Source organism: Hydra vulgaris, chromosome 13 (assembly GCF_038396675.1).
Source record: "Hydra vulgaris chromosome 13, alternate assembly HydraT2T_AEP".
NCBI classification, from domain to species: domain Eukaryota; kingdom Metazoa; phylum Cnidaria; class Hydrozoa; order Anthoathecata; family Hydridae; genus Hydra; species Hydra vulgaris.
The window spans coordinates 25,744,039-25,768,848 of NC_088932.1; the positions used below are offsets into that span (position 1 = coordinate 25,744,039).

Here is a 24,810-nt window from a genome sequence, read left to right on the forward strand (position 1 = left end):
ATATATATATAAATATATATATATATAAATATATATATATATATATATATATATATATATATATATATATATATATATATATATATATATATATATATATATATATATATATATATATATATATATATATATATATATATATATATATATATATATAGAAATAATATAAAAAGGTCACTTTAGTGAAAAAAACGTTTTTTAACTTTAAAAAAAACACAGCATTACAACTTGTTTGACCTCTTTTGACGTCAAATTAATGTGTTCAACTTTTGAATTGATAAAAAGTTGCAAAAATCAAGTAATTTAATTCATTTAAAAATATAATTTTTTGCTAAAAACTTTTTTTGGTTCTACTTCTTTTACTTTTACATCACTAAAATTAGCATAATGTATTTTATTAAAATTTGGTCAACACATATTGTATTATTGCATTTTATATAAGGGTATGTAGCAGGCTACATGCTTAGGTAATAGCTATGTAGTAGTTATGAGCGGGCAATGTAGTAGCTATATGCTAAAGGTTATGCTAAAGCATGTTTTATCATAGCTATGTAGTGGATGGGTAGCCTGCGGGCTATGTAGCATCTGTATATTGGATTATTTTGAAGCTATGTAATGGGCTACATAGTACCTATATAGCATGCTGTGTAGTTATTTTGTACTAGAGTTAATAAAAATTTAAATTCTTATTTAAAGCATCAATTGAATCTTCCCACTATTGTGTGAGTTATTTTATTAGTGTATATATATATATATATATATATATATATATATATATATATATATATATATATATATATATATATATATATATATATATATATATATGTATATATATACAGGCTTCGGCAGGAGTAAAAACCGCACGGGCTATGAAAAGCCCGTGACAAATAGACTTTGCGGGCTAGGAGGGCCGCCCGTCTTGATGATCTCGCACGGGCTTTTACAACTTTTAATTTTTTTTTTTTTTTTTTAAAGTTTATAAATTTATCTTCTATTTTTGAATGAAAATGTCATTGAATATGAAATATTTTGTGAATTGAACTAAAATAATAACTTAGAGAGCCAATTGTTTGAGAGCTAATTAGAAAAAAAATCTTTTATTAATAAAAGTAAATGAGTTTGATACTTTTCAAGTTTCAATAATTGTTTTTCAAAGTTTTTTATTTGCTCAGAGCGATTTTTGTTTCACGCAGGTTAGTTTTTTATGGTTGCTTTTATTTAGATTTGTTATTTGAGTGAACTTTATTTAGTTTCATGTTCATTTTTTTTCTTTATTCCAGATATAGGCAAACCAATAAACTTGAAAACGACGGAAAAAATCATAGAAACAACCATAGCGTTTCATCACATTTCCTTATTTAAGCATTCTGACGTGTTTTTTTACCAAAGTCTATTTTAGTATATTATTAGTATATTTTTTTACCAAAGTTTATTTTAGTATATTTTAGTATATCGTGCTTCTTTAGTTCCTTCGTTTCTAGTGAATAAAAATCTTATAGATTGATAAAATTTTCAAAATCTAACTGTGACTTTTTTAAGCTATAGCCACAAATAGTTTGAAATCTTTTTTTTTTAAACCTTAAATGAATGAGTTCGATAGTTTAAGAATTGTTCGGTAACTAATGTTAATGTTTCAATTCAATTGTTTATATACTTATGCATTCTATTGGGTGTGAAAACTAAAAACTCACTTAAACTGTTTATAATTTGTTTTATAATTTTTACAACTTCGCTTTACCTATGCCTATCCTGATCGGAAATATTTAATCTGATACGTAAATAAAAAAATTTGAAATCAAATTTCTCTAAATAAAATTAATAAAAAGTTTTTATTTAGAAGTACTATTAATTTTTTAAGATACCGGGCTTCCATTACTTCTTATACAATATAAGCATGTATTAAAGAAGCGTTATATAAGCTAAAAAAAGCTTGAATTCAACCGCTGTTGACTTTAAAATTCAGCATTAATTTATTGCATCAAAATATATTTATAATGAATTCAAATGCATTAAATATAGTGTTAGAATAACAGCGATAATATGAAGACAACTGTACATTATTTTTTTTATAAATAGGAAAAAAAAGGTAACATGTATAGTTATATTTTATTTATATATAATTGTTTTACAAAAATTATGGCAAAACTTCTCCAATTTCAAAATCTAACTCAGTTTCTTTACTTCCACTCGATTCTGATAATTTCAATTCACTTTCACTGCTTAAATCTGAATCAACGAAATCTATGCCTACTTGTTCATCTTTTTTTTGTGTAGCAGATTTTAGGCTGATCGGATCAAAAATAGCTGTTCGTCGTTTTTGTAAAAAAACATCAGAAAAAACGTTCTATAACACTTTCCCTCTCACTATTAGTGAAATTCGGATCATTTACTTTAATGGCCAAGATAGCGTTAAGTGTTTTGTGATTAATATGGAGTCTTTGATCTGCCATTAGCATTGTCAAGAGACTAAAGGCTCGTTCCACTGATGAGTTCGACCCAGATAAGCATATGATTAAACTTGCTAGTTTGCATAAGTTTGGGTACTCATTCCTTCGACTTTTTAGAGTATGGCTCCATATATCGCAAGCTGGTTTAGCAAGGTAATTTACCTTGACAAAAATTTTGAATTTTTTGAATTCTTTTAAACAATTGTTAATTAAAAATCCTTTTTCATCCAAAACTTCTTTAAAATGAGCATAAAGTTCTTCAATTTGTTTAGATTTGTTTTCTGATCCCCATTGATTTGGATGAAACCACCTCATGTTGTTGTATATCGGTGTGCGTGTTTCTGAAAAATGACTCTAAATTAAGTACTAAATTAAGTTTTTCTAGAACAGTTTTCTTTTCAGCAATAGCTTTTTGACGGATATCTTCGCTCGCATTAGTCATTTGAAACTTGACTTCAACTTGTCTGCGATCTTTTTTCAACTTGTGGACATCTTTTCCATCAAAACATTTGGAAACTACTTCATTTGCTGAAACAATGACAAATGACGCCATGTGCTTGTAAGTGTAGCTTCTTCAATAGGGCATTGAATGGCTTCTTGCAAGTTCAATTTTGTTTCTCCTTAATCTCTTTTTTAATCAAATAATTATTAAATTTATAACATAATACGGTAACTCGATATTATATCGATTCGATATTATACTCGATATAATACGGTAATTCGATATTATATCAATCAGTTATCATCGTTTGCAAAACTGTACGATTTAGTTATATTATTTAAATTGTTTAAATTATAATTGTTTAAATTTTACATTTGAATATAAAAAATTATAACATGGATTTTGCTATCCATATTAAAATTATGTCATAAGAGAAATTTTAAAAGAGTACATAAAAAAACATCATAAAATTCACCTTATTTTTTACCCAAAATTTATTTTTGAGACGGGCTTTTTTTGGCCCGTCTAAACTGACTTAGACGGGTGCGGAGACAGGCACGGGCCATAGCCTGCCATTCCTGCTGAAGCCTATAAATATATATATATATATATATATATATATATATATATATATATATATATATATATATATATATATGTATATATATATATATATATATATATATATATATATATGTATATATATATATATATATATATATATATATATATACGCATATATATGTATATATGTATATATATATATAATATATACTATGCAGCCCTCGCAATTAGGGTCGGCATTCGGCAATGCCACCCTAAAAGTGTTTGAGATTGGCAAAAAATTGCTGACCTCGAATCGATGTTTTATGGTAAGACCTTTGTATCAAAATATTTTTGCCAACCTGATGCTGACCTCTAAAAGATTGAGATTGGCAAATTATTGCCAACCTTATTTTTTCTTAATCCTGAGGGCTGACTATGTATATATATATACATATATAAATACTATATATCTTTGTGTATACATTTATGGGTATATATACATAATATATATATATATACAATATATATATATATATATATATATATATATATATATATATATATAGGTATATATATATATATGTATATGTATATATATATATATATATATATATATATATACATATATATATATATATATATATATATATATATATATATAGATAGATAGATAGATAGATATAAAAAAAAGAAACCTCTATCAAACGATAAATCTTTTGAAATGTATCCTATGAAATTTTTGTACTGCTAAAAAGACAAAGAAAAAAACAAAGTTTTAAAAATTGATTAATAACATATAAAAATAGAGAATTTGTTATGAAAAACTTTTAAAGACTCAGTTCTAATTTATTCAGTAAATTATACACAAAATTTTCAAAAACACTAGAATATAAAAGTGCGATAGAATTAACAGAGTGGGCAATAAGTGCAACAGTAACAACAAATAAGAACAAGTAATTCAGTAACAAGTAATTCATATATCTGCAATTAAAAAAAAAATACAGCAAGCAATAACATCAACTCATTTCTGGGGTTATGTTAATCTTGAATATATAGAAATTTAAATGACAAAAAAATAGAGATTAGAATGAACTATGTGTCTTCAAAAAATTCATATTTTCTTCCACTTTTGGTTAATTTTAAAGCAAAAGTTGCATCATTCTATAAGATTTTATTCTGAGAAAACATTTTTTAATCTATAAAACCTTATGATTTGTGGAAATCTCATAATGATTGTGTAACTTAGGAATTAGTGGAAGTTATTAATCAGTTACTTACTACTGTTGCTTCATCTGCAGGAGTTTAAAGAATATTTTTATCATTTGGTCATGTACATTCAAACATTAGAAATTAATTAGAAACTAAGAAACCAGCCAAATTTTTTTTTACATTAAACCTTATCAGATAGCATTAAAATCGATGAATTTATTGAATTGAGACAACTTGTATCTATACAATAATTAAGAGTCTGAAACTAGCTGTCTAAAGTTTTAAATTATGTCTGCACAAGTCATCAAATTTATTTGTTAAATATATGTTAAAACTTTATACACACAATCTAATCAATCAAACTCATAACTCAACTCAAAAAATCTAATTAACAGCATAAAATAAATCAATCAAATTCAAACTCCTTTAACTGTTCAAACAATTCAAAATCAAACTGAAGCTCAATAGAAAGTAAAATAAATTTCAAAGTTTTCTTTTAAACCATTTTTATTTTAAAGTTTACCTTTTCACCAAGAGCACAAAAGGAAATATTCTCAACCATATGCTCAAATATTACTTCACCTGTTAATGAAGTAGATTTTATGGACTTGGTTGATATGTTTGTCAGTACTTTTTCTCCACTATTTGTCAAGATAACATCTATTTGAAAATATTATATATATATATATGTATATATATATATATATATATATATATATATATATATATATATATATTTATATATACATATATATTTGCTGCCCTATGCCAAACCCTCAGTGGATGTAGCAGCACTCCCCTGTGAGTCAGGCTATTTGTCAGTCAATTTACTTACTGAAGCCCCCCCCCCCCCCAATAATATGTATGTGTGTGTGTATATATATATATATATATATATATATATATATATATATATATATATATATATATATATATATATATATATATATATATATATATATATTTATATATATATTTGCTGCCCCATGCCAAACCCTCAGTCGATGTAGCAGCACTCCTCTGTGAGTCAGGCTATTTGTCAGTCGATTTACTTACTGAAGCCCCCCCCCCCCCCCAATATTATGTATGTGTGTGTGTATATATATATATAAATATATATATATATATATATATATATATATATATATATATATATATATATATATATATATATATATATTTATATATATATTTGCTGCCCAATGCCGAACCCTCAGTCAATGTAGCAGCATTTCGCTGTGAGTCAAGCTATTTGTCAGTCGATGTACTTACTGAAGCCTCCGGCAGCAGGGTATTTCAGTATGATGTCACACTGCTCACCTAAACCGGCAGCATAAGATATACATATATTATATTATATATATATATATATATATATATCAATATATAGATAGATATATAGATATAAAATATACATTTATATATACTAGTAAATTCAAGGCAACGTACAATCAGTGATAGGAAGAACGCATTCCAAAAGGATTTTGGAACGCGTTCTTCCATTCACTGATTGTAGGTTGAAACAATCAGTGATTGGAAGGATTCCTGGAACTAGTTTTTTAAAAAAACAAGGCTTGGAACTGATTCCTTTTAAAATAACAGAACAAGGAAAGAGAACAAACTCTTTTTTAGGAAGAATGAATAGTTCCAAAAAACTTTGCATTTCACTATAGTTTTTAATTACTTCTTAATAAATTACGGACCTCGAGATAAGATCGAAAATTCAGCTTTTTTAAGTGAAGTCTTCAGAATTTTAAAGTTGTGAAAAGAGTACTTTGTTGGGTATTTGTGATCAATGGTGGAAAATTAATTTTCAAAGTATTTTGATAATTATTTTTATTAACTTTTTAACATTGCATTTCACTATATTTTACGGTTTAAAAAAAAAGCAATATATTTGGATAAACCAAATCTTTAGTTTGGTTACAGTTGGCTACATGTACTAATTTTTAAACAGATTATCTGAAAAACTTTAAACCTATTATCAGTTAATTTTTAAACTGATTATTGGTGAGTTTGGAACTAGTTTGGATTCAGTTGGCCACATGTATTAACTTTTAAACTATAATGGTTACCCATATAGTTTTAAAGTTAGTACACGTAGCCAAGTAAATCCAAAAAATTTGTATTGATGTTAAAATGTTTCACCAGATGCCTAAACTAATTGATTAATTACTTAAAAGGTGTGAAAAGAACTTATTTCTATTATAATAAATAACCACTTATGTATTATGGAATCAAGGAATTAGAGTATCAGTGACCTGGGCAATTACATATTAGATTATACAGAAGTCAAAAATATTTTTAGAACCATTTTTTGCGCAAATGCAACCCTTATCAAAAATATGTTTTTAATTTGTAGCTCTTTTGTTTTAAAAAATTATAGCATTCAGTTAAGTAACATTTTTCAGAAAAGGATTAAAAGTAATTTTGTAATAAATTCCTATAAAAAAAAAAAAAAAAGTCAATTTGAAGTATCTAAACAAAATGCATGGGTCAAAATAAAAGCTCATAAAAACAAAATAATAGCTCATAAGGGAACCTTAGAAACAAAACTCAGACCTAATCAACCAAGAAAAACTACTGAAGGGGAATATTAGCAAAATGTCAACAAGTGATACTCCCCTTACTGTACTGCAAATTTAAATACAACAAATTTTGATTGTTGCTTCTTTTAGTTAATTTGTATTTTTCTTAAACACAAAGTAATTTAAAAATTTAATTTTAGATGATATTTATAAACTTCTTATTCTTTATGATGTCCAAAAAACAAAATAATTCTGGTGTGTGTGTGTCTATACACACACACACATGCGTGCGCGCACCAAAGTCCTCTTGTTTTTTCGTATATGAACACAGTGGAAAAAATGACATAGTCCATTTCAAAAGTTTTGAGAAATTTATCAATATTTATATTATCGATCATTAAAATTCTAATTTTTAGTTTTCCTTGCTTTATTTAAAGACTTTTATTAAAGATAGATAAATACTTCTAAAAACTTTTAAAATTGTTAATATATATATATATATATATATATATATATATATATATATATATATATATATATATATATATATATATATATATATACATATATATATATATATATAAAGCTATATATATATATATATATATATATATATATATATATATATATATATATATACATATATATATATATATATATATATATAAAGCTATATTTAAAGCATAATGTCATCCTCCTAATACTAACCTCCAATAACATTATATGCCATCGTAACCTATAAGATAAATAAAACTATTAAAATGTAATTATAAAATATTATTTATTTACTATGTGGGCCAAGTAATACCTACCAATGTTAAAAACAAATTTTTTTTTTGATATAACCATTTTTTTCTGTTTTTAGGTTATATTCTAGTAAATTTATTATGGAACTAAACAATACACAAAGTCATAGAGATTTATATTATTGTCAATGATCAATTGTTACGATGCAGCACAAATAATATTATGATGCATCGCATTTCCATTTAAATGTCAACAAACAAAACCGTAGATTTTAAGGCTCTAAAAATACAAGAGCAGCACACCAGCATTAGTTTCACCCATCTAAATGTTTGATGCTGTGTTATGACCAATAAAGCTGAAGCAGAATATTCAAGATAAAAGAGCTTTCAACTAGAAACATGAGGTGTAAAAAAAAAAAAATGTTAAAAAGAGTTAATCTCTGTATCAGAAAAAATAGTGGACATTTGTCTGATATTATATTTCATACATAATTTCTATATAATATATTTAATATAAAAAAAAATTAATCAAAATAAATAATTATTACTAAAGTTATTTGTATTTAACATAAGTAAGTCTTATTTTGCCCTAGAGAAAAATAGAGCACCATGATTTTAGTTTTTGCTTTGTAACAATCTTTTTAATACACCTTCTTTTTTAGGCATTTGTTTTAATTTGCAGAATCAATTTATACCACCGAAATTAAACTTATTAATTACCAAAATATAACAGGTTGGACTGTGAGACTATTACATTATAAATTACATATAAAAAATTTCAGTCAAATAAAGTGACAAATGCTTTTATTGTGTTCTTTTTTTAAATTTTGTCTAACAATATTATACAAATTGTATTGCTAGAGGAGACATTTTTCTGAATCCATTCTAACAAAACCATAAAAACTCTGGGCATTCTTTATTCTTGTACAAATATAATTATTAACAACATTATATATTATTAACAATATATATTATATAATATTTTTTCTACTAAAAAAAATTAAGATAAAAACAAATAAAAAAAATTTTAATGAATAAAAATATATTAATAGATAAAAGTTTCCTACCTTGCTTTTTTTGAAATTATATATTTTTGATTCAATGCAACATTTAGATATTGCCTCCCTAAAATAAAAATATTCTATTCATAGAATGTAAATTACAATTTATAGTGGACAAAGTTCATTTATATAGTGGACAAAGTTCATTTAAAGCAAAAAGTAAAAAACTAATAAAACTTTATATAAATAAAATAACAAAAACACAACTTTATTAATTTAAATCTTTTTTTTTTTTAAATCCATTCATTTTATTTTTTAATCCATCAGGCAACATCAATATGATTCTTATACTCTGTTTTTTGCTTTAGTCAAATCTCAGCACAAGTGGGTTCACATCTTTAGAAGAACTTTGCTTCTGTCAACTCTCAGCATTTAATCAAAACAAGAGTTAAATTTTAATCTTAAAAGTTCTGATACATTCTAGTACTAACATTATGTTAATTAATAGAATTGCCAGGAACAGACCTATAAAGGACAACAAGCTAAAAAAGATTTACAAATATATATATATATATATATATATATATATATATATATATATATATATATATATATATATATATATATATATATATATATATATATATATATATATATATATATATATATATATATATATACATTGTATAATATAAGATTTGCGAATATATATAAAAGATAAGAGCTTTGAAAAAATACTAATGGTTTCAAATTTTTAGAAAAACTTGTAAAATGGTATTGAAAAAACATTAGTGACTTTACATCTTCAGAAGAACTTGTAAATTGCTTATCATCAAAGAGGGCACTAAGTGTTTGAATTAAATAATAATTGAATACTTAAAACAACTGGAGAGTGTTATGCAGTATCAGGACATTTGGCATTTGCCACATGCTGCCATTCTGAATCTACCTTATGAACCAAACTTATTTAAAGAGCATGTAAAAGTCAAAACATCTGGCTCCTAGCAACTAATGGCTTTTCGAAGACCTCAAAAAGATGCTTAAGAAAAGGAAACTGGCTCAAATGAAGTAGCAATTGGTAAAAGGTATATTTTAATAAACTCAAATAACAAATTCAAAGATGATAAATAAATTTAAAAAGTTAATATATTATTATATGCTAATTTCATCATAAAAAACTCTATACTATAACTCTGTGCTTGACTAGCTTCTTTTGTTATAAAATAAAATAAAAATAATTTTGAAAAATAATTTTCTCAATGCATTCAAAAAAAAGCTTTTACCTGAGAATGTCTCCTCTTTGATTAAAAGCAAACATTCTCATTGACTCCAAAATTTTTACTGCACCAACATACTAAGAAAAAAACAAGAAAAAAAGCTATTAGCGCTTTTTTACCAATAATAAATAAATAAATATTTATATATATCTTGATATATGATTTTGTCTATATGTATAGGTTGACTGTGCTTCTCTATCAATTATAGTACTGCACACCAAAAATAGGAATATGTAAAGCATATTGAGGGTTGCTATGATATGTGAGATTGTCTGATTTATTACCAGTTTAAAGTTTTTGCGGTTTTCATTATAAAAAAGAAAGTTTTAATTTTACTTTTACATTACAATTTCATAAATGATAATGATAAAACTCATTTATTTTTTTAATTCTAATTTAAAAATTGTAACTCGCAACTTGATAGCAACCACTATTAAGTTGGGAGTTACAAGAAAACAAAGAATAGAGTTAAAGAGCAAGGAGACGGTCAACTAAAGACTTGAAAAATTATAGGTTGTATGAGTCAGGAAAACATGAAGATGGGAGAGAGTTCCAAAGGGTTCAAGTGCAGGGGAAAAAATTAGACAAATAAAAGTTTTTAGAACATGCAAGAACAGATACAGTAAAAGAGTGTGAACTAGAAATAATAGCCTTTGAACAGCGACTATGATAGTATTTGTAGAAAAGAGAAAAAGATGCAAGGACGATGGGAGAGAGGCTCAAGCTTGGCAGATAAAGCAGGTCCATTTTATTATACTTTATTATGTATCTTTTATATAATTTAACCAACGTTTCCAATTAATAAATTATGGCTAACACCAGGTCATCTAAATTGGGGCTCATTGGTGGGCCAACCAATACATCGTCCATTGCTCGGCTACTTTCAAAGCGTGATACCCTTATGTTGTTTCTTTTCTATCACTTAAAACAAAAACAAGAAGTGAAAAAGAGTATTTAATCTACAGTTGAAGCAATATTAACAATCTGGAAAAGAGGCAGGATTCTAACACAGAGTTTACAATGCTGAAAGAAAAGTCAAGAAACTTTATGATGAGTATCTTCTTAAAAAGAACAAAAGGAAAAACTTAGACAGCTGTCATATAAGAGAAGAAGTTTTCAAAGCTGATTTTGAAGAACTCTTTGACTTGTCAACAAAAGATGCTTTGATCTTTGCCTTGTCATCCATGTTGTGGAGCTATCATTGTCATACATAACAAAAACAAGTCAGGCAAGACAAGAGATTCAAGTAGCTGTAACTGCTGCTGATAAAGCTTCATTCATTACTTCTGGTCTATTCATCCTGCACTGGAATGGAAAACTTTTACCAGGTATTGCAAATGATAAACAAAAAGCAGTCTGAATCATCATTCTTGTTAGTGGAAGTGGGGTGGAAAAACTGTTAGGAATTCCACAGATTGGTTAGACAAAATGACAAATACAATTGTATCCATGATTATTATAGGTATTGTATGCATACCTTAAGGATTGGCAGTTGGAAACACATGTGTATGGATTTGTCTTTAAGACAACTTCTTCAAATACAGGGCTAAATCAGGCCTTATTTTAAATAAAAAACGCTTAACGCATTAGCCTAATGTGAATTTGACATCATAAAATTCTCTTTCATTTTTTATTTTTTAAAGAAATTAAACTTTTTAAATTCCTGTTTTCTATTAATTACCACAAAACAAGTTAAGTATTATTTAACTTGTTTTTTATTATTACTATGAAGGGAATTTTTATTTTCTTTCAATTTTTTTTTTTATATTAAATAATTAAATTTAATATTGCATTTTTAAAAATGTTTGATATCAAAATTTTATTTCTCTTCTTGACATTTTTATAAATGAATTAAAATATGTTAAATTTTTTTAAATGATTATTTCTTAAATTTCAAATTGTGGCTTTGCAACTAAAAATGATTTTTTATTTTAAAAAAATCAGCGAATAACAAATAAAAAAATTATGTTAATTTATTTATGACATTTTTTTTTTTAGCAATTTTGTTGTGAAAGCAAAGATTATTTTTCCAAATACCATTTATTAAAATTATATTGCTGTGCTTTAACTTGCGTTATAAAAAAAAGTTTAACTTACATTTTGCGCAAATTTTTGATGCAGCCTAGGAACACGTTTATTTAAAATTTAATTTTGAGTAAAAAAAAATCTTTAGGAAAGAAAACTGAAACTAGTAAATCAAAAAAAAATTCTTTTTTCAAATCCATGCTTAATGCAAGCAGAATTCTATTGGGCCTAGAAATTCTTTTTTTGTTATCTTTTGTAGAAGGAAAAATTACTGTTATGTTTTTAAATTTTTTTTTTATTAATTCAGTGTTCTTATAGGGAAATATAAATTAAATTTTTGTTAACTTAATTAACTTTTTTTGGTCAAATTTTTCCATTTCCTTGTATTTTCATCGAAAATGATTAAGTGTGCAAAATTTGAGCAAAATTCGGTGAGAAAAAAGCTTTCAAAAATTGATTTCAAATTTTGTGGCACACAAACATATATATATAGAAAAGTAACCTTATATAAAGCATGGAAAAAAAACCAATAAAATGAGCTAAACTTATTTTAAGAATAAAATTTAAATCTTGAACAATATTTAGTAACGTTTTTAAATAAAATTTAAATATTGAACAATATTTAGTAACGATTTTAAATAAAATTTAAATATTGAACAATATTTAGTAACGTTTCTAAATAAAATTAACAGTTAAGTTAAAACCCAAGCATTAACTTTAATTTTAATAAACTTAAATATCTTATTTTAATCAGAATTAAATTATATATTTTTTAAATCAAAATTAAGTTATAAATTTTTTTTATCATAGTAAAATTATATATTTTTATCAAACTAGTTTTAAAGTAAATTATATATTTTTTATCAGAATTAAATTATATAATTATAATCTTTACTTCACGCTTAAAGTTTAGCATTTTACAAGCGAAAAAATCAATCATTACAATAAAAAAAATAATAAAAATAAAATATCATAATATAAAATAAAGATAAAATAAACTTTTTTAAAACATTTTTTTTTATTATTAAGTTTATTTTTTATTATTAAATAGAAAATAAAGTAAATTTATTATTATTGCAATCAAAAGTTACATAAGTATTCTTGTGCCTGCGAGATGATAAATAAAAATTTTATTATATATATATTTTTTTAACGCTTGGTTTTAACTTCATATACAAAAAAAAATTGTTCTTAACTATAAACAATTTTGTTTTCTGTTATTAAATATCTCGATAAAATAATTAAGTTAGTAGAGAGATTAAGGTTGCATAGATTTTTCATTAGCTATTTACTAATGAAAAGTTTCATACTTTTTCATTAGTAAATAGCGTTTATATCTAATATAATTGTCATTCAAACTTTTGTAATAAACTTTTTTACATAACTATCCTTCAAAAGTTAATGTGGTTTTTTATAAAATAAATCCTTTTATCTTAACTTGTACGTAAATTGCTGGCAGCTTAAACAATGCTTTAAACAAGGCCTGCTAAATATTGGTGCATGTACAATTCTGGAACAGAAACTTGAGATAAAAATTCTGATTACCTCATCAAACTTTGTCAAGAGATGTTAGAGTACTACAGAGAAGCTATAAAAAGTCATAAACCCAAGGGTGATTATCTCAAACTTTTAAATCTATGTTTCATCTTCCTTGGAGGTGGAGAATCTACTGAATTATCTCAGTTGAGTGTGGAAATTTGGGCTTCTGGTGCTACACATAACTCATAATGAATGGCAAAGGCTATATATTGTCTCAAAAAGTATATGATTCAACACCGATTTGTTGTTACTGCAACAACAAAAAAGTTTGTGGCGAACATTACCTGTTTTATAGCACATATCAACAGAGAATTTTGGAATAAAACTCCTCTGACCAAATGAGTACCTTAAAGATACTAAACTTCCTGGCAGAGAATTATCTACAACAACAACATCTAAAAGAACATTTCAATATAGCCAAAACTGTTTCAGTTAAAAACTGTCAAATTACACCTTTTTTTTCTCGTTTAATTTATCAAAATACCTGTTTTTAAGCATTAAATTTAAGTAGATTTGACCATGTTTTTATTTCTGTTTTAGAAAAGACCACTCTCCAATTCTTTGTAATAACTATAACTTAACTATTCAGGACGAATTCTGAAAAAAAATAATAAAAAAAACGAGCTACATTGGCATTTTTGTGATTGGACTCGCCCCAGTAAAATTGTGGTAAACATTTAAATTTTGAGTGTTATATTCGTTTTTAAATATTTTAAGTTGTTTCATTGGATTCATTGGCCCAAAATTTGTGCAGATATGAATGGAGGTGCCAACAAAAACAATATAGAACCTGCTTTGACTAAATTAGGTTTTCTTTTAATTTATTTGACAGGTACATCTAATATTTCATCAAAACTTCATTGAATACAATCATTATTAACATTATTTTAACTAAGGAGTTATCTCATTTTTGCACCAAATGAATGTAGGGAAAACATGTTTTTCTACCAAATTATGTGCCTAATGACACAAGAAGTGCTTAAACATCATTTTTTTACTAACTGATAGAACTTCTTTTATATACTATAACAATTCATAAAAACTTAAAAAACAATAAAAATTGAAGTTATAATGTTTTTGCACCCATGTCTTCAATCAAGCTTTAATTAAAAAACTTTGAAACTTTTATTTTTTAATTCTTTGTAGTGTAACACTTTTAAATTAAAATAAAAACATTAATCTTATGATTTTTTTTTTCTGTTTTGTTTTTTACTAATTTTATCATTCATATCATCAAATTTTTTTTCATTTAGTTTTGTACTTTCTTCTATTATTAGTTTTTTGTTTTTTTTTCATTTCTCTTTTCAGTTTATGGTTTATTTATATTCAATTTTTCAAGTTTATTTAGCGCATTTATTCAAACGCACTAACAAGTTGCCAAAATAAAATATTATGTGCAGTCATATAAGGTGTGCAACCCCACACGTCTCCTGAGAGGACTTGGATACAAAGTCACTTTTTTTGGAAAGGTCTATACAAATGTTAACATTAAGAATACAATATAAAAAAGAAAAAGAACACATAACATTCAAAACCTAACAGAACCTAATCTATTTACTTAAAAGATCAATTTGTGTGAAGAGAAAAAGAAAGATTTAAAAGTCAATTTGAAACAATTTCTACTCTTTTACTTTTATTTTCAACATGAACCTTGTTAAATAAAGACATTGTGCAAGGAATCAGGTTGAGTGCAGAACTTCTAGAGGAATTGATTTAAACTTCACTTCTAGAGAAATCTATTTAAACATAAATCCTTAATCAATGTATGTTCTGAAGCTCCACAGCTCCCTATTTTAGTATAACACCATCAATGATGATCTATGCTACAAGAGTGTAAAGATATTTGCATATATATATATATATATATATATATATATATATATATATATATATATATATATATATATATATATATATATATATATATATATATATATACATACATAATACTATATATATTATATATATGAAAAAACTAAGTTTCAAAAACAAAGAAAACAAAACTAACAAAATAGGAAATTAAAATAAATTTAAATAGAAAAAAATAAAAATAAATAATTTGTGTACTGTTTTTATTTTTGTTTCTTTTGGGTGGTTGTTGTTTTCAGCAACAAATTTGGATAAGGCAAAGCAAAAAAAAAAAACATTTTTAAGTCAACATTACAAAGACTGATTTTCATATATTATATTTGTTTTTTTTAAAAAGGAAAGCAAAAATATATATTTATTTGTAAAATACATTTATGTAATTTTAATGTAACAAGTATATATTTTCCCTATATGAATACATCTATGTAATGCATGTGTATATGTTTATATACACTCATATGTCAGTTTGTTTGTATATATACATAGATATGTATCTACCTCATAAGTTTTACTTTTTACATCACTTTTTCAATAATATAATAAAATTTATTTGCTAATACTATCATATTTGAATCAGGGGTTTACTTAATGCACTGAATGGTCGCAGTTTTAGAAAAAAATTTTAAAGGAAATATTCATTAACTAGCATTAATGAATATTTCATTTAAAAAAAATCAGTTTATCATTTATAACATTCCTAATTACCTTAGTTTCATAATTTACACCCGTTTTGAAGGCATCATTTGAATGCAGCCATCCATTAGAAGGTTTTTTAATAAAACTTCCTGTATCAGACCGCCAGTGATCTTTAGAAGAAGAATCTTTTTTAAATTTTGAAATAATTCCACATTTCATTTTCTAGTTTGTGATAAAAATTTTAAACGAAATTATATATAAAATCAGTCATATATTTTTTTAAATAAATTTTCACGGATATTTACAAATAGTAATCAAATACTAACTTCAAGTAAACACCTTATAAAAATTTATATATATATATATATATATATATATATATATATATATATATATATATATATATATATATATATATATATATATATATATATATATATATATATATATATATATATATATGTATATATATATATATATTTTTGTTTGTTAATTCACCTCACCAAGGCCAAGAAGGCCACTACAGATGAGGAGTCTACTTAATTGTAGTTATAACCCTCTCTTAACTCTATGAATCCGAAATGTCTTTTCTTAATCTCAAACAAAATCAATTTAAAAAAATTCTGAGAACAATTATGTTTTAACTTATTGACATGATTTTCACTTAATATTTAAAACATACTCTTATTTTTTCAATTATGATAACTACAACTATTATCATTAACTTCTTGTTTGTTTATTTTTTTTATTATCATCAAAGTATGATTTTTAAATGTTTACTTAGTTTAAGTATGTTACATGTGTGTATGCTTATTATTAATCATATTATATCTAAAAACTGGTGTCACTCCTTTGATCAGAATTCTGTTTGAGTGACACCATCCTTATCAATCATTTAGTTATTATTATTATATACTTATAATTAATTTACTCATTATTATATTATTTTATATTATAATGATTTTTATATACTTTTTTTTTTTTTAATAATCAATTATTTATACTTACTACAATCAATAAAATTATGTTTTTTTATCATTATTATTATATTTACTATTACTATTAAAGTATTATTCTATGATTTAAAAAGGAAAATATATCTTCTTGTTATTTTGTTGTTGTTGATTACTATTTGTAAATATCCATGAAAACTTATTTTAAAAATATATATGATAATTAATCATAGTAATGCTGCAGAATAGCGTAATTCTTTTATTTTAAGCATAGTAATAACGATAATAATAATAAAACAATAAAAATAATAACAAGAGTAACAATAAAAATATTATTAAGAAAAATATACAACACTACAACAAAATAATTTAAGTTTAAAAAATATGCATATATAAATATATATATATATATATATATATATATATATATATATATATATATATATATATATATTTATACATATATATATATATATATATATATATATATATATATATATATATATATATATATATATATATATATATATATATATATATATATATATATATATATATATATATATATAAACGTGCGAAAAAGTGCATACTTAAATTCCTAGAAAAATTTAAATTTTATTCAGTTTCACTTTTCTGTTTTTGAAATTAAAAATGTTTTGGTTGTTCATTTGACATTTTTAGTTATGTAATGTACCTAATTAAAGTTTTCCGGAATTGCGAATGCAACTATAGCAACGAAATTTTTTATGAATCTCAAGGAACGCTTAATGCGTAATAAAATTGTGCGGTTTTTTTTAACTATATGTCTAACTTATGTCTAGCTATACGTTGGTTTTGTTACGATGAAATTCCAAAGGTAGATGTATTTTATTCATATTAATAATGTAATGATTCATAAGGATGGTGTAACGTATATAGAAGTCAGAAGAAGTGACACCAAGGACGTATAAATAGATGGACGTTTAACGCATTGTTATAGATCAGAGGTGCCGCCAATTACTGAAATATTATGAGGGGGTTATAATTTGTAGGGTTGAAAATTTCTGGAAATTTTCAAAACAGTTTTATTGCAATAAACTTATAGTTATATAATTTTCTAAAATTCATTTCTATGTTTCAAAAATATGCGTTTTATCATTGTAATATTTGGGTATTCTTTAAATATTTCAACAAAAAATATAAAATAATAGAGACTCACAAGCGAAAAATTCAGATCTTTCAGTCAAATTTTTATAGAATCGCGCATCTTAGTGTTATGAGTAATACGTCTACACAATAAGATGCGTTGTATGAGTAATGCAACGCATCTTATTGTAAAGACGCGTTTTATATTAAGTTATTATATGCTACTTTTACTGAAACAACAAAAAGCAGATGTTTTCCGAGCTAGTTTGTATTTGTAGGTTGTATATAACATATTTCTATCTTTTACTTTTCTTAACTACGATGTAAAAGATTCGCAAAATGCAAAGAATGAAGTCTTTTTTAGATTAAGAAGTTTTATTGAGTATTATTCTTTAACGTGTAAAATTTCCATGCAAAAACGATTCTAGGGGGAGGGTGTGTAGATTAATGGGGTGTTCGACCCCCACAAAGAAGGTGATTTTCAAGTTATAAGCGGTTTTTTGACGAATTTAGTCGGTTTGTCAGGTATTTGACAGTTCAATTAGGTGAATTTTAGTCTTGAAGGACCTATTTTTTTAATTTTTAAGAAACCAGTTGGTACTTTTTACGGATTCCACTCCCTCCCCATTCTTTATTATTTAATTTATTGATTTTCAAAGTCAAAAGTGCCCTAGCAAGGTTGTGGCTAGTGAGACTCAAGTCTTAAAAGCACTTATTTTAACATAGCGGTGGAATTTATGCTCTCGAAATCATCAGTTCTTTATTGTTATTGCTAACTATTTTTTAAATAGTTCAAATTTAACTTTCTTTAGTTTTTGCCTTTCATTAATCAATAATGTCTTAATATCAAGAAAAATTTGTAAAATACTGTAAATATTCAATCAAATCTTTTTATATATACAACTTTACAATTTTCAGTAACTTGTAGGCCAATTTATTAGATATTGACAAATGCCCCATCCCTTTTATGGGTGGGGGTGCAAACTTTGCCAAAACTTAAAAAAAGCTAGCTATTACAATAATCATCAATATGTTTAGTAAACAACAGGATAAAACAGTTTTAGAAAACTTTGAAAACAAATTATCATAGTTGCTACTTAAAAATTATAATAAAAAAAGTGTTTATCTAAGGGGGCTTTCTAAAATTAAAAATCGTCAAAAATGTTTTTGTAAAAATACAATACATATATATAATATAGATAAACTAATATGAATATTGTAAAGTAAAAAGAGTTTACTACGTGTTGTCATATCATAGATGATTTATAGATTGATCTACAATTAGATCAATCTATAAATCATCTATGATTTGACAATTAATCTACAATTAGATTTAACGGGGCGACTGAATAAGTGCAAATTTCATAACTGCGAATCTGCATAAGTGCGACTGGCATAAGTGCGAACTGGCATAAGTGCGAACTGGCACAAGTGTGAACTGGCATAAGTGCGAATCACTTGCAAAAACTGGCATAAGTGCGAACTAGCACAAGCGCGAACTGGCATAAGTGCGCCAAAAGAATTTGCAAACATTGGCATAAGTGCGAACTGGCATAAGTGCGAATTGGCATAAGTGCGAACTGGCATAAGTGCGAACTGGCATAAGTGCGAACCAATTGAAAAAACTGGCATAAGTGCGAACTGGCATAAGTGCGCCGAAAGAATTTGTAAACATTGGCATAAGTCCGTCAATAGAATTTGCAAATATCTACATAAGTGCATACTTGACTAAGTGCGCCGAAAAAATTTGAAAATTTTGGAATAAGAGGGCGGTAGCATAAGTGCACCGAATAGATTTTTCAACATTTTCTTAGTAGGAGACTCTTGAATTTTTTTATTTTTAAAAAATACTCAGTAAATATCATTATTTTCTTTGTCTAAAACTCAATTTAAAAGTTGGTGTTGTCGTTCAAAAACTGTGCGGGAACGGGACACCTTAGTGAGGCTTCTATGAGGCTTAGTGGCCTCAATGCCACGAAGCCGTTTAGATCTTTTTTTATCAAAGGCTCCTAATAAATTGGGCCTTAATAAACGTTTTTTCTAAAGTTGGTTAGGCCCGGTAGTGGGCTTGTGCTACAGTCTTTGTTATTAAAAGTATTAAAAGACATTGATGAACTTTCAAATAAGTTACTAGGTTACTCCACACAATGTTTATAATATTCTTTATATAAAATATTTACAAGTTGTTTGCCGTTTTGATAAACAAGCTTTAGTTTATCAAAATACTACTCAATAATTTGACATTCTCTTATTTATTGCTGTAACTTGTCCATTGAGCATGCATAGTGAACATAGAGTAAAGCATGCTGTGACAACCAATTTAATCAAGTTGTAGTTCCTACAATTAATCTTTTTATTTTAAAAAAACTTTTATGGTCATAATTTTAGAACACGAATATTAGAAAATTATTTCTAAAAATTTATCATTTTGTTAATCGATCACTGTTTTTATGCATACATATATGCCAAAAAAATTATGACCATGTAAAGTTTGATCCCCCCCCTCTTGGTTTGAAGAGACATTATAGTTAAATGAGTGTAACGTTGAGCAACCGACCTAGCTTCATCAATTAGTTGTTTGTGCTAGGAGGATCGATCTTCATCGCACAAACGGCTAATTGATGTAACTAGTTCAGTGGCTCTATGCTGCACTCATTTATATTAGATTTCTTCTCCGTTAGACATCCTAAATTGGTCTCATATAAAAGTCTTGAGAACGTCGTATCCGGACAAACTAAAGACGTCTTTCTTGAGGTGTGTGTGTGTGGGGGTGGGGGGTGGGGGGGGGGTACTTTATATTTTGTGTGGGTGGGGGGGGGGGGTACTTTATATTTTAATATAAAGTTTTAAAAGAAGAAAAAACAATAATATAGATTTGGAAGTTACATCATATTATTACTTTATTCTACGCCATCAGCCAGGTTCGTATGAAATATTTCAATTTAAAGCTGTTTTCTTTATAAATATTGCATGTGTCTAAGTATACTTTCTTAAAATGTTTAACTATATCTCTATTACACTTCTAATCTACGCTAAAATAACTGTTAAAGTGACGTCATTGCAAAATTCAAATTTGATATGTTATTCTGAAACATCTCTTGAAACTATAGAACTTGAGTTGAAATTTATACGAATATTTTTATGGCAATACCAACCAGAAAATAAAATTATACTAAAAGAACATGCTTTCCTAAGAGTTATGTTATTATTATCAGGTGACATAGAACTATGACCTGGACCAATATATTTGAACCATATTATTTCAGTGATGGAGAAACTTGAAAATATTCTGTATATGAAAGGCTTACAATGTTTTCATTTAAATATCCGTGGCCTATGGAACATTTAGCATCATTTATTTGTTTAACTGCAACAAAAACATTGACATATTCGCCCATATAAACCCATATAAGCAAGGACGACCCTAGTGAACTATATCATATCGAGGGTTATGCATTTCTAAGTAGCATACGTAAAAACAGACGCGGTGGATGTGTTGCCGTTTACATATCTAATAAGTTAAACTGGGTAAAACGTAACGATCTCAAATCCAACGATATAGAGAGCGTTTTTTTCGAAAAAATACTTCCAAAGACGAAAAGTATATTGTTTTGTGTCCTATATTGCCCACCGGATGGCTCGAAATACCTTAGCCACAATTTCTCTAACCTATTTTCAGTAATGATATCTAAACCTAATTAACCTAATTTATTAGAAACAATTTTAATTAGAGATCCTAATGTTAATTACATGAGGTCAAGTGATCACACTGAAATAAAATCAATGTTAAAATTCTATGGTTTCAAGCAACTAATAAAAAGCGCAACCAAAACAACGTTAACATCTTCTACTTTAATTGTCGTAATTTATACAAATAATCTAACTCCGAAATGTGAAGAGAACCTTTTTTTTAGTCATTTTTACGCTGTGGCACATATACAATCGATCTCAATGTACACTACAGCCACGTTTTTATTTTTTGCGGTCTTTATCAGTATGTACTAAATTTTCACGCGTTTTACAACACTTAGTTTTTCATAACAGTTTTTCCGTTTCAGTTTTTCAGTTTACATTTTTTGTCTTTTGAAATTAAATTTTAAATTTATATTCAAATATATACATATCCTTCATACCTGGAGCATTATTAACTTACCGATAGGCAATGTAAATTTCATATTTTAAAAGACTTCTTACTTCAATTATTTTTCATTTATTGAAACCTGCAGTGTTATAATTTTTCCAGAAATTTATTGATGTGATCTTTAAACCCTTGTTTTGAAGTTTCATCAAAAAACATTTTAGTCTGTTTCCTCGTTTTGAAGGTTATTGAGTATCCATAACCAAAATTCTTGTTTCATGATGATGGTAAACTCTTCGGTAACTTATATTTAAAGTGGTAAAATTATCTTACTAAGATAAAAATCTATACAAATCGGAGTTTTTAAAGATTTAAGGACAAGTAAAATTGATATGGTTTTCACAAGTTTTTATGTATGGTTTCATGACACCTCTTCTGGAATAGCTCAGTTAATTCTTCAAGTTTTTCTGGAGTAGTTCTGCATGTTCTCTGTAGACATAAAGTTTGTTCTTTCTGAAATAATATGTTGTGTGCATTTAATTTGACGAGAAAACAATTTTTTTCCTTGTGGTCATGCAACATTTTATACCAACTCATAGTAAAACTTGAGTCATTGAGTATGTATCCAATTTAAACATTTTGTTCAAAAGTTTAAAGATAATAGTGTTACAATAAATGCGTAAAATGCAAAATAACTTTATGTGTTCAAAACAGCAAATTAGAAAAATAAATAAATTAAACATTTCCAAGTGTCTCTTAGCGGTTTTCCAAAAAATTTTGGAAATTCAATTAACGCAGTAAACCATAACTTAAAACCATAACAAAATATATTTAAAAAATCCAAATATAACTCTCAATATGATATTGCAATTCAAAATTCCAAGTACTTATATTAAGCCTAGTCATGATAAAAAAAATTTAAGGAATAAATTAGATGGATGCTCAAGTAAAAAATAACCAAATGTTCTCGTATTATATATTATAGATTCACTATTCTTTAAAAATGCAATGTTTATTTAAAAATAAATTTGATGTGCTAAGATTCAAAACTGCTACTCTCCGGTATCTACTTGTTTCAATGGAAAGTTACATCTTTAATGATCGTCTATATGAATCCGTTGAAAAATAAAATCAGAAAATGAATACAAAAGCATTGCCAGAGATCTTATTTACATTAGTTTTCATTTTAAAAGTGTTTATTGCTGTAAAAGTATTAAATTTTTAACAATGCAATAAATACTGACATATAGGCCCAGATTACCCCACCCAACTATGTTATCAATTTAAAAAAAATAAGCATATTTTGTTCTTAAAAGAAACTGAACCTAATTATATAGTTTATTTTCTTTGTGATGAACCATTTTCCATATTTTAGAACCCGTTTTTAGTTTATTCTTATTGAAGTTTAAGATTTTTAATTAAAATCTCCTAGTTTAAATGTATAGTTTAAATGAATAAAAAATGTGCTTTAAAAACTCCCTAGTAAGCTGATAATTTTAAGGTAATTTTAAGTTTACACGTTTTTTTAAATCTTCAAAAGTGGCCTAAAACCCTCATTACAACGAAAAAAGTTATTTTTTAACCGTTTTCTTACCTGCATAAGGAGCCTAGCCTATTTTTTTTAATGAAAAAACTCATGAAAAATTTGACGACCCTGCGCGACCTATTTTTTTTAACGTTTGTTAATGTTTGAATCACATTTGATTCAAACATTAGTTTTTCATAAATATTTTGTGGCTTATCATTTGGTTTTAAAACCTTTTTTATACATGACACTACAGACGATGCAGTGTGAATGTATAAATGGTCAATTTTACTGTTTCCGTGTTTCAAATCTGTTACACCACATTTTTCATTGCCTAAATAATAGATAATAGCAATAAGACCTTTGGTAGTTTTTTTATAAACACTTGTTTACTAAAATTCGCGGATGTACAATGTTTTTGGTCTGTAGTAGTTTGGGTAAGATAATAAGTTTTTTTTAAAACCTTTTTTGCTATTCTTAGAACTTATTATTCTTATTATTTTTCCATCTATAATGATTGCATTTATAATCGTCTTCATTTTCAGACTTCATTTTAAAACAAATATTCTACCAGCAATAGATAGAATGGGTGCAAACGGAATAAGTTTTACATCGTTGTTTTCGATGTAAACATTTCGACAGCATCATCTGCCGACAGCATCATCGGCCGACATAAAGTCATTTTTATTTTTAATAACATATTCCTCAGTTTTTTGCCTTAACTAATCAATTCTTTTAATGTCGTTGCCTTCATTCTTAAATAAAAAAATACTGATACTACAGATTTTGAAAACCGACTGGCTACCACCAATAACGTGTTATTAAGGACAAATATAAAATAGTTGTTTGATTATTATAGGT

General features: G+C 25.8%; 1 protein-coding gene across 1 annotated transcript in view; it reads right to left on the reverse strand.

Moving 5' to 3' along the window:
* LOC105849118 (SHC-transforming protein 1) overlaps nucleotides 1-16,497 on the reverse strand; it is a 38,869-nt gene extending 22,372 nt beyond the window's left edge. Inside the window, exons 1-6 of the mRNA XM_065816918.1 lie at nucleotides 16,338-16,497; nucleotides 10,206-10,276; nucleotides 8,989-9,046; nucleotides 7,884-7,911; nucleotides 5,171-5,307; nucleotides 4,134-4,185 (exon numbers count right to left, since the gene is read on the reverse strand). Coding sequence (XP_065672990.1) covers nucleotides 4,134-4,185; nucleotides 5,171-5,307; nucleotides 7,884-7,911; nucleotides 8,989-9,046; nucleotides 10,206-10,276; nucleotides 16,338-16,487 — 496 coding nt within the window. The 5' untranslated portion in view covers nucleotides 16,488-16,497. The remainder of the gene's footprint in view (nucleotides 1-4,133; nucleotides 4,186-5,170; nucleotides 5,308-7,883; nucleotides 7,912-8,988; nucleotides 9,047-10,205; nucleotides 10,277-16,337) is intronic.
* Nucleotides 16,498-24,810: the final 8,313 nt, after the last annotated feature.